At 61.9% G+C, this 12,733-nt stretch overlaps 1 protein-coding gene and 1 long non-coding RNA gene across 5 annotated transcripts; one reads left to right on the forward strand and one right to left on the reverse strand.

The window, feature by feature from the left end:
* Positions 1-51: 51 nt before the first annotated feature.
* TMPRSS4 (transmembrane serine protease 4) lies at positions 52-7,576 on the reverse strand. The gene is made up of 13 exons (XM_064634649.1): positions 7,504-7,576; positions 4,276-4,306; positions 4,085-4,198; positions 3,781-3,933; positions 3,569-3,698; positions 2,484-2,585; positions 2,326-2,366; positions 1,796-1,955; positions 1,414-1,580; positions 1,151-1,246; positions 905-1,044; positions 611-760; positions 52-452 (listed from the first exon to the last, which is right to left on the reverse strand). The coding sequence occupies exons 1-13, from the start codon at positions 7,510-7,512 to the stop codon at positions 441-443; spliced, it is 1,305 nt and encodes a 434-aa protein (XP_064490719.1). The 5' UTR covers positions 7,513-7,576; the 3' UTR covers positions 52-440.
* Positions 4,713-12,733, forward strand: LOC135402010 (uncharacterized). 4 transcript variants are annotated; one of them, XR_010425009.1, is made up of 7 exons: positions 4,715-4,975; positions 5,092-5,227; positions 6,378-8,830; positions 9,804-9,899; positions 10,278-10,477; positions 12,428-12,461; positions 12,691-12,733. It is a non-coding gene; the product is annotated as an uncharacterized LOC135402010 (long non-coding RNA). The 4 variants fall into 4 exon arrangements; XR_010425008.1 differs by having other exon boundaries at positions 4,717-5,227; positions 6,378-7,984; positions 8,633-8,830; XR_010425007.1 differs by having other exon boundaries at positions 4,720-5,227; positions 6,378-6,853; positions 7,517-8,830.

Here is a 12,733-nt window from a genome sequence, read left to right on the forward strand (position 1 = left end):
TGGGTAAAAATGGCCCTGTGAGCAAGAGGGACAAAGCGTTCGGAGGCTGCGTGAAAAAACAAACCCTTTCCTTTAATGGGGATGTGGGGAAACTCTACAGCACAAACATCATATCTCTCTGTATAACAGGAGTGAGCTGACAGCAGCTTCGCCCCCCAGGAGCCATCCTGCCACAGCGGGGTCAGCACAGGGCAATAAATTAATCTTTCTCCGGAAGGGAGCTCGAGCCGGTCCGATTCCTTTCGGTATCGGTGGCTGTCGCTCCGAGCCTTTTCCTCCTTGGCTGGGCTCTGGCACCCTAAACCACAGCTGCCAGCGAGGGTTTGGGAGGCTCAGCTCACCTCCCGTGGCTGGAGATCCATGTCTTGGAGCCGAGACAGCCAAGGGTAAAAGGATGGGGAGGGAGGCCTGGGGAGAGAAGCGACCTGTTCCGGCAGGTCTCAGAGCTCCGACTGCGAAGAGAGACAGGGAAGAGATTCAAAACTCTGAAAGGGCAGCCAAAACCAAGAGGAAAACAGCTGTGTCCTTAAGGAGACAGCTCAGCTGAAGGGGGCTGCCTCTCCCCGCCCCAGCTGTGCACAGAGCAGTGGGGTTGGCAGGATGGACTGACCCTGCGGACGGTGTAGATCCAGCCCAGGTAGGCACGGACACTGGTGTAGACGCCGGGCGTGCTGGGGGTCCCGCAGCCCTGGCCCCAGCTGACGATGCCCACCACCTGCCAGTGCCCTCCCGAGTACAGGAGGGGCCCGCCGCTGTCCCCCTGCGAAGGACAGACCCTCTGAGGGGGGCTCAGGAGCCCCCCAGTCCCCAGCACCCATTTCCCAAGACAGCTGTACCCTCCGAGGGGCTGTGTCATGGGTGGGTGCAGACCCACCCACCCCTCTTCCCAGCCCAGGCCCCCCACCTGGCAGGTGTCCACCCCTCCCTGGGGCAGGCCGGCACACAGCATCCTGTCGGTGACCTCCCCGTGGTAGGCGGCCACGTTACAGCTCTGCTTGTCTATGAGCTCCACCTCCGCCTGCTGCAGGCGCTCCGACAGCTTCCCTGCGGGACACGGGGCCGCTCAGGGGGGCCCCGAGGGAGGGGAGAGCCCACCGGCAGTGCTGGGGGGCTCTGCCCTCACCCTCATCATCCCTGCAGTCCAGCTCACCGTGCTCCTCCGTGTAGCCCCAGCCTATCACCCACAGGGGCGTGCCCGGCATCAGCTCCTCGTCGAAATAGGGCAGGCAGATGGGCTTGGTGTTGTCTGCAAGGGAGATGGCTGGGGGGGCTCACAGGGAAAGGGCCCAGACTGGCTGGGGCCACCCACCAGCGGGGCACTCCGCTCCCTGCTGTGCCCTCCAGCCCCGCTGCTCGGTGCCAACAGAGGACCCTCGGGCCTCCCGCCCCCGGCAGGGCTGTGCCACGGCTCACCTGAGACGTGCAGGGGGGAGCGCAGCTTCACCAGGGCGATGTCGTTTTCCCTGGGGGACGTGGGTGTCACCTCGGCCAGGAACACCTTCTCCACGGCGGAGGTGGCGGTGCTGGAGAGCAGGTCGGAGCCGGCCTTGACGCGCCAGCTCTGGATGATGGGGTTGTTCCTGTGCACAGGCAGCTCTGTCACCGCTCCCTGCTCGTCCCTCCGCGGGGACAGGCAGCAGAGCCCTGCCTGCACGCTGCCCTGCTCGGCATCAGGCCGAGGGCACGGAGATGTTAATTACACACGTGTTAATTGACATTTAATCAACGCACGGCTCAAACCCGGCGGGACTCAGCCCGGAGGAGCCGCCCCAGCCCCGGGGAGGTGCCGACTCACTTGAAGCAATGCGCGGCCGTCAGGACCCAGCGGGGGTCGATGATGCTGCCCCCGCAGATGTGCTCCCTCCTGTACTGCAGACTGACCTGCCACGGCCACGCCTCGATAGCAGCCGGGCTCCCGCCCAGCACACGCGGCGTCCTGATGCTCTGCCCGCAGTCTGCAGGCGTGGGGGGCAGAGGGACACGTTAGGAGGGACAGGGTGAGGGTCTCGCACCTCCCAGGGAGGGCAGTGTGGCTGGGGTGCCTCTCCCCCACGACACTGCCATTGCCCCTCGTCCCCAGGCTTGCTGGAAGGAGTCCAGCCATCCCTGCCCGCTCCAGCCCACCAGGAGGATTGGTTTAATCAAGGTAATTCATCAGCAAAAGTAACCCAGCCAAGCAAGCTAGGTAAGTCTCCCTCAGGTGTTTCATTTCTGGAGGGTTTGTACTGGCTTAACGAGGTTAGCAGTAATTAAATCCAACTTTCCTCGTGCAAACACCGCGGGGAGTGGGGAGGGAGAGGGCTGGAAGCAAGTCGTGGTACTCACTGGAACAAAAGAGTGAAACAACCAATCCAGACAGGCATTTCCTGGAAGAGGGAGGAAAAGGGCTGGATTGGGTGGAGGACAGGCTCAGGTTCTGCTGCCGGGCACCGCGGGCTCCCCCTCGGGGCTCAGCGGCCACTTCCCACACGGTGCCCGCTCACCTGCCCGGCTCCAGCACCTGGAGGCTCCCGTTGTCCAGCACGACCTCGCGGGGAGGGAGGGGCTGCCCTGCGCTCACCTCCACCCCCTGGAAAGCGGGAGTGCTGCAAGACACGGAGGGCACGGGTCAGCAAACTCAGCTGGGCGTGGGACACAGGGACTGGCAGGGGACAGGCACTGGCGCCTGAGCACCTCGGGAGCCTGGATCCCATGGAAAAAAGGGGTTCCTTGGGATAGGGACGTGAGGATGCCAAAGGGGGAAGTGCCACATCCCTAAAGGGCCAGTGGCAGGATGGGGGGGACTGTCCACTGGGCCCAGGGCCAAGGACAGGAGCAAGTGAAGGAAGGGAGAGTGCTCCTGCTATGCAGAGGGGTGGGCAGGTGGCCCTGGGGGACATTTGGGACCTGTGCTCAAAGCCTCAATCCTTGACTTCCTGCTGCTGGAAAACACCATCTTGGGCTTAATCTGCACTCCTAGAGGAGCTCAGACACCAGAACGCATCTTCTTCCTTGTGTACACCTAACTTGACTCAAATTCTCCCCTAATCCAGGGGGGATGCCAAGCAGTTTCCCCCAAATTTCAAGTTTAACCAGGTGTAAGTGATTGCAACAACCCAAACTTGCTGTTAGCTCAGGGTGGGGCACAAGGGGGACCCAGGTGGATGACATGGAGCTTCATGGCAGCTGTGAGGATCCAAACTGTGCTGCATCCACAGCCCCAGCCAAGAGCTGCTGTCCCAGGCCATAAAGGGGCCCTGTGCCCACCCCTCCCCAGGTGAGTGATGTTGGCAGGGAGAGCCTGGGCTGCCAGGGAGAGGGCAGTGCTGCTGGAGGGTGGGGATGAGGTGAGGGGCAGGGCAGGGCTCCCATGGGCTGGGGGCAGAGCAGGGCACACTGAGCACAGCACTCTGCTTCCAGGGGAGGCTGCTAGGGCTCTGAGCCAGCTCCTGTGTGGTGAGGATGGACTGAAACCATTAGTGCAGAGCTCTGAGTGCTCTATAGGTAGTCAGAGCCCCACGCCAAAAGAGCTTTTATGGGAGAGGCACAGATAAAGCCATGGGGTGAGGCATGGGAAAGCAGCCTGTACCTGCTGTAGCCCATCTGCTCACAGGCTGCCTTGGCCAGAACCAGGTCAAAGTGGTCGTGGCAGACACAGGACCAGGCTCCAGTGTTCCTGTTGAGCACCTGCAGGATGGATCTGTCTTTGGAAACACGGGCTGGAGGCAGACACAGAGTCAGCTTCTGGGTGGCTTTAGCAGGAGAGCACTCCAGAGTTCTCACAGGGTGTCCTGCACTCACCCCCCACTGGTGGCCCCTCAGGGACCCACTGGGGACAGTTGGCCTCGTCCTCGCCCTGCAGACAGTCCACCTGCCCGTCACACACCCGCTGCAGCGGCACCAGCTTCAGGGGCTGTTTGCAGAACAGGTAGTGGTGATCCAGGTAAACCTTGACTGGAGGGAAAGGGGGGCTCAGCACAGAGCTCTGGCTGCTGGGCAGGCTCAGGGCTGGCATGGGGGGGCCCAGCAAGGAGCCAGGTCCAGAGCCATGTTTGCTGAGCCGTGGCCAGGTGAAAGGAGAGGGAGAGCACGCTGGGAGCTGTACCCAGGAACCCGACGGCGACCAGGCAGGCGAGGGTGAGCACCACGGCCAGGACGAGGATGCCGACCCGCTTGAAGGACTCCAGCGTCCTCGGGGATTTGTGTCTCGTGCTGGGACCTGCAACACAGAGGAGCGTGGCCCCATGTGGGCAGGCTCAGCCTGGCAGCCCTCACCCCCAGCCCCACAGGAGTTACCTCTGCCATTCAGCCGCTCCGAGGCCGAGTCCTGCAAAGCAGAGGGAAAACCAGTCAGCGAGGGGAACCTGCAGCCAGAGAGCAGCTGCAGGGTCTGGAGCAGCGTGGGGAGCTCACAGCTCACCAGCCACCCCAGGAAGGGCAGCAGGGATGAGCAGGGAAACTGCCCCAGCCTCCATCCAGCTTCAGAGCTGCTGGGGATGTGTCCTGGTGTGACACCTGGGGTCACCTGCTGTGTTGTTCCCTTGGACACCACCTGTGCAATTCCAGTAAGTGGCTGTTAATATTACTGTCATTAACACGGCAGAGGCTTAAAAAGTCATAGATGTTACAAAAGAGGCACTTTCTGATGTGCCAAGAAACCCTGAGTCAAAATACACACGCCTGCGGGGCTGTGGCACGCGGGCATGTCACGACGGGGGTTATATCATCAGTAGGGTCAGACTGCAGGAGGCACAGCCCGAGCTCTCCCCGAGAGGCTCCTAGAGCACCAGAGGAACCAGCCCCTGGGAGCCAGTGCTCCCAGGGTGGGGAGGGAGGGAGTGCAGGCTGTGCCGCTGCTAGGACACGCAGTAAACACAGCCCGGCAGCAGCCGGGGCTGGAGCCGTGATGAATCAGGCTTTGATCCACTTGATCTCCTCACAATTACCCCCCTGTACCAGCTTCTCGTGGGAGAACTGCCCGGCTGCAGGAGGGCAGGTCCTGTGAGCTGCAGTGACCTGTCCTCAGTAAGAGGGCTGGTGCTGGGCAAAGCCCAGAGCCCCTTTGGGGGGGTTCAGGTGGGCACCGTGTGTGCCTGTTGCCCTGTTTTGCAGCAGTGTTGGTGCCGTGCCATTGAGCAGCAGTGTGTGGAATGGTGTTCCTGCTCTACTGAGACTGGTCCCTTCCATGCCCAGCCGGCCCCAGTGAGCTCTTGGCCTTTGCTGTTGCTTCTGGACTCTGCCACGACAGGTAAGAGAAGTTTTTTGCATGGACAGAGGTGAGGAAGATTAAACCTGCTGTGATAAATCTGCAGATCCAGGAGGGTTTGGGATTTGGAAGCCTTTGGTCCCTGTGCCATCTCAGGGCTTGGAGGCTGGGACTTAGAAGAGCATTACAGTGGGACTGGGCGTGTGGGTGAGGGTCTGTCCTCCAGCCCAGGACAGGTTAGAGGAGAGGTGAGCCCTCCCTGCCTGGGTCACTGCAGCGGGGCATGTTCAGCCATGCACACCCCACCTGCCAGCAGGATTGTGCAGGTGAGTGCCAAGCCATTATTGCTGGGCTCACCCACAGAGCCAGCTGGGGTTAATGTGCTGCTCCTTGGCTCGCTGCCCCTCGCTCAGCCAGGACATGTTGCCTCCCCATCATGTCCCTGCTCCGTGGCTTGGGCTGCCGGTCTTGGGAACAAGAAGTGACTTTGCGGGCGAGGATCCTTCCTGGTGCTGTGGGCATGTGGCCGTGCCCCAGCATGCCAATGCCTGGCTCCTTTGAGGAAATGCCAGCGGCTTTTCTCCAAACAGCTGAGCTCAGCTGGCACCCGTGCCAGGTATGGGAAGGTTGTACCCAATTCCCCACCCCTGAATGGGCTCTGATCAGCTCCTGGGGGTGCAGAGCCTGGCTCCTGGTGGCAGGGAGCAGGAGAGCAGGGTGGGAAGGGGAATGTGCATCCTGCACCTTCCAGAGCCGCTTCTCTGCAGCCCCTGGTGCCCACAGGAGCCCTGGGGGTTCTGTGATGCTGCACATACACCCTGCAGTGCAGCCAGCCCAGGGCATGTGGGGCCGGTCCTTCCTCATGGTGACCTCCTGTGTCACCGTGGGCCCGGGCTGGGCACGACCTGGATAATGGCATCCTAACATGACCTGGATAATGGCATCCTAACACGACCTGGATAATGGCATCCTAACGGTTCCCACTGGGAACGGCCCCAGGCCACGATGGATCCTCCAGCCTGGGGGACACTGCAGTGGCAGTGCTGCCCCTGCCTGTCCCCAGGCTGCCCATACTTGTCCCCATCACGTCACCCAGGCTCCTTTCCAAGGCACCTGTGCAGGTCTGGGACAGATGCAGGTGGGATAAGAGATTATTGATTTTTTACATTTTTTTTTTTTGCATTTTCTTCAGTCCACAGACCTCCTCTGTTTCAAAGGGTTTCACACCTCGGAGCTGCCCAGAGCTGCCTCTCTACGACTCCTCTCAAACCCACGCTACAGGCAAGAGCTGCACTGGTTAAATCCAAAGCAAGGCAAGAGCTGTGCCCACTCCTGCATGGAGTGGAGGCACATGATTTCCTGGAGAACCCAAGGCTACCCTAACTAATTGAGCTCCCTTGCCATGTTCTCTCAAAGCACTTAATGCCACTATGGCCCTTTTGTGCTGTGCAAATGCCAGCCCAGGAGCCGTGGAGTTCTGATGAACCTCCTCACCCACACCATCTGGGGGTGCAGGCTGTGCTGAGCTGTGCTTCTTCCCTCCCTCAGGAGCAGGTGGGCTGTTCCTTCACAAAACCAGGCTTCCCAGGGTGATTGGATTCCGAGGGTGACTCCTTGGCTGTGGGGATTTAACCCGTGGGTGTGTGTAGCTGTTGCTGCCGTGCAGGGGTGAGCTCCCCACCCTGGAGGGGATGATGTCCTGGTGTGTCGCTGGTGGAGGGTTTTGTGGTGCCCAGCGAGGTGGGTTGTACCTGTCTGCCCTCTTAGGGAAGCCTTTCCCTCCAGGGGAGTGACTGCATGCCAGGCTGGGGTTTGGTGGCCATGGCTTTGCTGGCAAAGGGCACTGCAGGCAGTGAGAGTGTCCCTGAACAGAGGGACCTGCAGTCCCACAGTGGGAGCTGCACTGCAGGACAGGGGGGCCTGGCTCTCACCCAGGTGGTGCCCAAGAACCAGAACCTTCTCGGGAGGGATGAGACTCCAGAAGGGCACATTGCCCTTGTCATGCAGACTGCAAGACACGCTGCCTTGCTTGTCTGCTTCCTGGGCTGGGAGAGGGCCGAGGCAAGCCAGAGAAACATGGGAATGAGAGCTCAGGAAGGTACCCAGGCACCATATCTACCAGCCTCAGTGGGGTGTTGAGAGATGCAGGTAAAACCCTGCCCTGCCTGGATGCTGCCAGGGCTGGGGAGCTGCAGCTCTTTGAGTTTGGGCTGCCCCTTCACCGGTGAATCGCTCCTGGCAGTGCCAGGCTGGGAGTGCGGGGGGACAAGGGGTGTGCGGGGAGCCAGGGGCTGGGGGCAGAGCTGTCAGTGACTCACCATGTTCATCCAGCTCCAGCGTGGTCCTTCTGCCTGCAGAAATCCGGCCAACGCCAGAGAATTACAGAATATCCTCCAGCGCGGGGCACGGGCAGGCTCCGGGTGCCCCGATACCCAGAATCCGGGGCCGGCGATGCTCCCGCACCCCTGTGCCTGCTCTCTGTGCCCGCCCTGCGCTCACACTGGGGCAGGACCGCCCCAGCACTCCTTAAAACCCACAAGGGGAGTTGTGAAACAGGAATTCTAGTTTGTATTGTAATACAACACCGGTCTATCAGCAGCACCATCACCTGCTGTAATCTCCTGAGCATCTGCCACCGGGGGGGTGACTCACCTGCAGGGCTGCTGTCACCAAATAGCTTATCAGAAGTGAACTGACTGATTTTTCCTGCTCCTCCTGATGATAAGGGCATCCACGGCCACCCCGCTCTTTGTCCGGCTCTTCCGCGTTGCGCGGGGTTGTTTTTACGCCGAGGTTTAGGTAGGTGGAGGAGGAAAGGAGGAGAGTTGATGCACGAGGTTACCCGGCTCTCGGGTCACTCGGTCTGTGTGTCCCCGTGCAGCCCCAGGTCACGGCTGGCAGCTGCTCCTGGCAGTGCTGGGGGGGAGTTAAAGGTGAAGGAAGTGGGTGCCCGTGGAAGGTTGTCCTGAGGCTGCAACGGGGAGACAACAGGGCATGCTCAGGGGTGGCCGTGCCCTTCTCTCGCAGCCCCCATCTCCTTGCAGAGCAGCTGGCCTGCCTGGGCGTTGGTGTTGCATGAGCTGGGGCTGGCAGGGGTGTGTGGGAGAGGGGCTCTCACAGCCCTCAGCCCTGTTTTAGGCAGTGCTCTGCCTGCAGGCAGGTGCCGGGGGTGCTGCTGGAGCCGTGCATGTGTCTGATGTAAAGCTGGGCTACACATCCAGGAATAATCAATCCCTCTGGGTTGGAGAGGCTTGGTTTAGCCTGGCAGGATGGGATGGAGGTTTAGGTGTGCAGGAGCTGCTCGCCCCAGCTGGCTGAAGGGGGCCCAGGGGCTGGGCTGGGGTCGGGGAGGCTGCAGGCTGCCTGCCCTCCTCCGCACTCCCGCTGGAAGTGATGGGTGTGCAGGGTTTGCTGAGCAGCTAATTACCCTCTCCTTTGGTAATCCAGCTTTCCACAGGGTCAGGAGAGCTGCTGCTGCCAGGTGTGTGTGCTGTGCCAGTGGGAGGCTGCAGAGAGCCCTGGACCTGCAGCTCCTCAGACAGAGAGCTGTACCATTGCTGTGCCAGCTCGTCCCTGTCACAGCAGGGACCCTGCCTGCTCCAGTAGCCTGACCAGGGATCCTGGAATCCACGTGTGGCTCTGCAGGTAAGGGGCACCCTCCCCACCCTCATGCTGGGGATCCAGCCCCCTCAGGAGGTGTGGGGATCTTGGCTGGCTGTGCCCGCAGCTCCCGTCCCCATGGTCCATGTGATTCCCAAAGACTGTGGGATGGAGGGTGGGCAGTGGCACTGGCAGGTCCAGCTGGAGGGTGCCTGTGCTGCTGTGAGAGATTTCAGCTTGAAAACCCCCTGGTTTAGGGGCTGCAGCAGTGGGCAGAGCTTGGGTCCCTGGTGTGCCACGGCGGGCCCTGCCAGCCTTCCCAGAGCATCCCAGTGCCAGCCCCGCTGCCCTGGAAGGGAGAGCAGCCCGGGAGCATCCGTGGGGAGGGAGGTGGCATGGCAGGAGCGGCCCTTCCTCCTTTGAGGTTAGCAGGGCTTTGAGGAAGCAGCTGAGGTTTGCAGATGTTATGTCACAGCCCCGTGCGCCTTCGGGGCTTTGCTTCCTGGAGTGCGGCTGCATTTCCAGCCCTTCCCTGGCCTCCTGCACCCAGAGCCCTGGCATGACACAGGTTTCCGGGCATCCTGGCTCTGTTGGGGTCAGGCAGGGGTCAGGCAGGGCTGGCCCAGGGCTCTGTGTGGCCAGCAGTGTCCCCGAGCCACACATGTACACACCTCATCCCTGTCCTCTCCCGTCTGGCAAGGAGTGGTTGCAGCCTCTCCGTGTGAGCTGGGGACTGCCAGGACCTGGGGGTCTGCAATGCCCATTGTCCCCTCTAAATCCTGCTGGCTCTGCATCCCTGCAGGTCTCAGGCATCACCCTTGCTCTTGGCACTGAGATGCTCACCCTGGGGAGGGCTGCTGGGGGGGCTTGGCCCTGCCCTGGCACCCTGTGCCGCTGGCACTGGGGTATGGTAGAGGCTGGGCCTGGCAAGGTGGCACAAAATGGGAAGAAATTCTGCCCCTGGATGCCCAGTTTGCAGCTGTTAATGGTTATCCCTGTTTGTCACTTCTTCCTGCAGCCACAGGAGGTGGTTTTTCCCTCTTTCCACGAGCAGGAGTTGATTTCCCACCTGACCCTGTGGTTCGGGACTTTGAGGAGATGATCTCATAGAGCTGTAAGTGCATCATCTCGGGAGATGTCTGACAGGGGGCAGCTTCTGGGGGACTCCCTGTCCCCCTGGGGTCCTGCACGGGGCCATAACCTTTGTGGGCATCCCCAAATGCCCAAGCCCCTACCGCCCTCCTTGCTGCTGGTCTTTGCCAGGAGGTTGCCAAAGGACACGGCCACTCGGGCACCTTGCCAGCGCTGGACACACCTGTGTACAGGGTGTCCTTGTCCCTTGGGCTCCCAGTTCAGCCTCTTCCAGCAGTGGGAGAGCAGAGCTGCCCACACAGGCGGGCATCGTGCCCACCCCAGGGGGTGGGGAGGCTGGGCTGGGCACTGGGATGTGCCGTCTGCCGTGTCTGCTGCAGCTCCTCTGCTTTCTCCCCAGGAACCAGTTGGACCAGTGGGCGAGGACTGGCGCCTGGCCTCGCTGCACTGGGGGTGGTGAGGCAGCTGTGTCACCGGGAGAGGAGGGCACGGGCAGGACGTGCCAGGCTCCAGCACTCACAGGGCTCTGCTGCAGCAGCTCCAGCCCGGGACAGCCGTGAGCAGCTCCTGCACTCAACACCGAGATGGACCCCCAGAGAGGTGAGTGAGGGCCTTTGTCTCCCCTCAGGGGGCAGAGGTGGGATGGTTCATGGCATGGGCAGTGTTTTGGTGACCTCCCTCCCCTCTGCTGTCTGGGAGCTGGGGCTGAGGCTCACATGCCATGGTGGCTCTGCCTCCAGCAGTGCTGCTCAGAGCCACCCCTCTGGGATGGGGGGATGTCTGGGAGGATGTCAGGGCAGGGATGCCTCCCACACTCGGCACGGGGCAGGGCCTGGGCACGAAGCCATCATCCTCCCACTGGCAGTGGGCGTGGGGACAGGGCAGTTTCGGCAGCCACCTGATTCAGGGAGGCTGTTGCAGCACGTTCCTCCTGCCCCGCAGCTCCTGCACATGAGTCACGGCTGCAGCAGCTCCTCACCTCACCCCTGCCAGGGCCTGGGGTCCCAGGGCTCCAGCTCACCCCTGCCCCAGCAGGAGCAGAGGCACTGGCTGCCCATGTCACCCTCTCCAGGCAGGAGGGCTGGGAGAAGGGAGGGAAGGGCGGGTTGCTCCTGCTCCCCTGCCGTGGAACCCGGGTGCTCACAGGCTCTGCGGCTCCCGGCTGGATCCCATCAGGTAGAGCAAGTGCTGCGGGTTGCAGGATGACCCAGGACCTTGCTCACTATGCAAACACTGTGACCACAGGGGAAATGTGCTCACTCCACTGGCATCTGCCTAAATTTAGCTGCTGTTAGGTCATCCCTTTCCGCTGCCTCCTCACTCCAGACTCTGCATGGGGCAGGATCCGTCCCTGTGCCCTGCACTGAGGCGCTGGCCGTGCTGTGGGACAGTGCCCAAACCCCCTGTGCCCTCCTGGGCACAGCTTCCCCAGAGCTGTCAGCAGAGAAGTGGATTCTCAGCAGCTCTGCTGTGCTGGGCACCTCAACAATCCTGGGAGTGTTGGCTGGTGCTGGACTTCGCCAGCCCCTGTGACATGGATGGGAGGGATGGAGTGGTGTAGAGCCCCTTCCATGTCCCTGCACAGCCCCTTCCATGTCCCTGCACAGCCCCTTCCATGTCCCTGCACAGCCCCTGCCGTGTCCCGTCCCAGCCCGGCGCTGGCAGCCCGAGGCTGCTCGCCCTGACAAGTGCATCCTCTAGAGGGAACTGCCAGCCCAGAAATGGGTCTGCCTGCCTGTGCAGGGCTGGCTGCAGCGATGGATGGCTCCCGGGGCAGCTGGACGAGGTGCTTCACCCCACGAGGGTGTGAGTGGGACCAGAAGTGGGGATACAGCGTGGTCAGGGTGGCCAGCTCCCTCCCCAGTCACCATCCCTCCTGCCAACTCGCCTGGGGACAGCAGAGGTGGTGGCTGTGTGACCAAGTCTCCATCACAGGGCTTTGGGGATGGCAAAAATCTCTGTGCCACAGCACTCAACAACCTCGTGGTGTGTAACCCTTCCCCACTGTAGGGACAGCACAGGGTGGAAGGTCAGATCCCAGCCGTCCTGTCCCCCCCAGGGGATGATCAGAACCCCCAACCTCCCAGAGGTGTTTGTCTGCAGAGCCCCTTCTCCCTCTGCTTTGCAGGGGAAGAGTCCATCAATGTGGTCGGGGCCGTGCTGGGCATCGGGCTGGTGTTACTGATCCTGGTGGTTTTTGGCTACACCTTCATCCGGTGGTACCAGAGGGGCTGGTGCTGGCACCGTGAGTGAGGGCAGGGCAGAGGGGACAGGTGGTGACGGGGCAGGGAGGGTTCAAAGGTCAGGGCTGCAGGGTCTGGGGAGCACCCCTGACCTTTGCTGGCCCCTGGGAAACCTCTGTGCAGGGGCTCTGGGGCGAGCTGGGGACAGGCAGAGGTGAGGAGGGCGATGCACCCTGATGTCCTGGTGCTGTCCCACTGCCTGTCTTGCCTGTCCCCATGCTGCCACAGACTCACAGCAAAGCTAAGGTGGGTTCATGGCACCACGTGGCTCTGACACCTCTCCCTCCTCTTCCTCCTGCCTCTCCAGGGCCTGACTTCGTCTTCAACCTCTACCACATGCAGTGAGTGTTGCTGTGGGGGGACATGGGGTGGGCTGGCTGCTCAGTGTGCTCGGTGCTGAGGTGTCACACACCCTCACCGGTCCTGAATCCCCCACGTTCTGCAGTTTACAGGCACTGCCTCCCCAGGGTGGCTGTTCTGGGGGTCTCCACAGGGACAGTGCCCACCCTGTGGGCTGGCAGGGGCTGGGGGGGACACAAGCAGCTTGCTGACATCTCTGCTCTCCCACAGCGGGCTGGGGTCAGTGGCAGTGGAGCTGGTGCCCCCATTCAGC

This window comes from Pseudopipra pipra, chromosome 23 (genome assembly GCF_036250125.1).
Source record: "Pseudopipra pipra isolate bDixPip1 chromosome 23, bDixPip1.hap1, whole genome shotgun sequence".
NCBI lineage: Eukaryota > Metazoa > Chordata > Aves > Passeriformes > Pipridae > Pseudopipra > Pseudopipra pipra.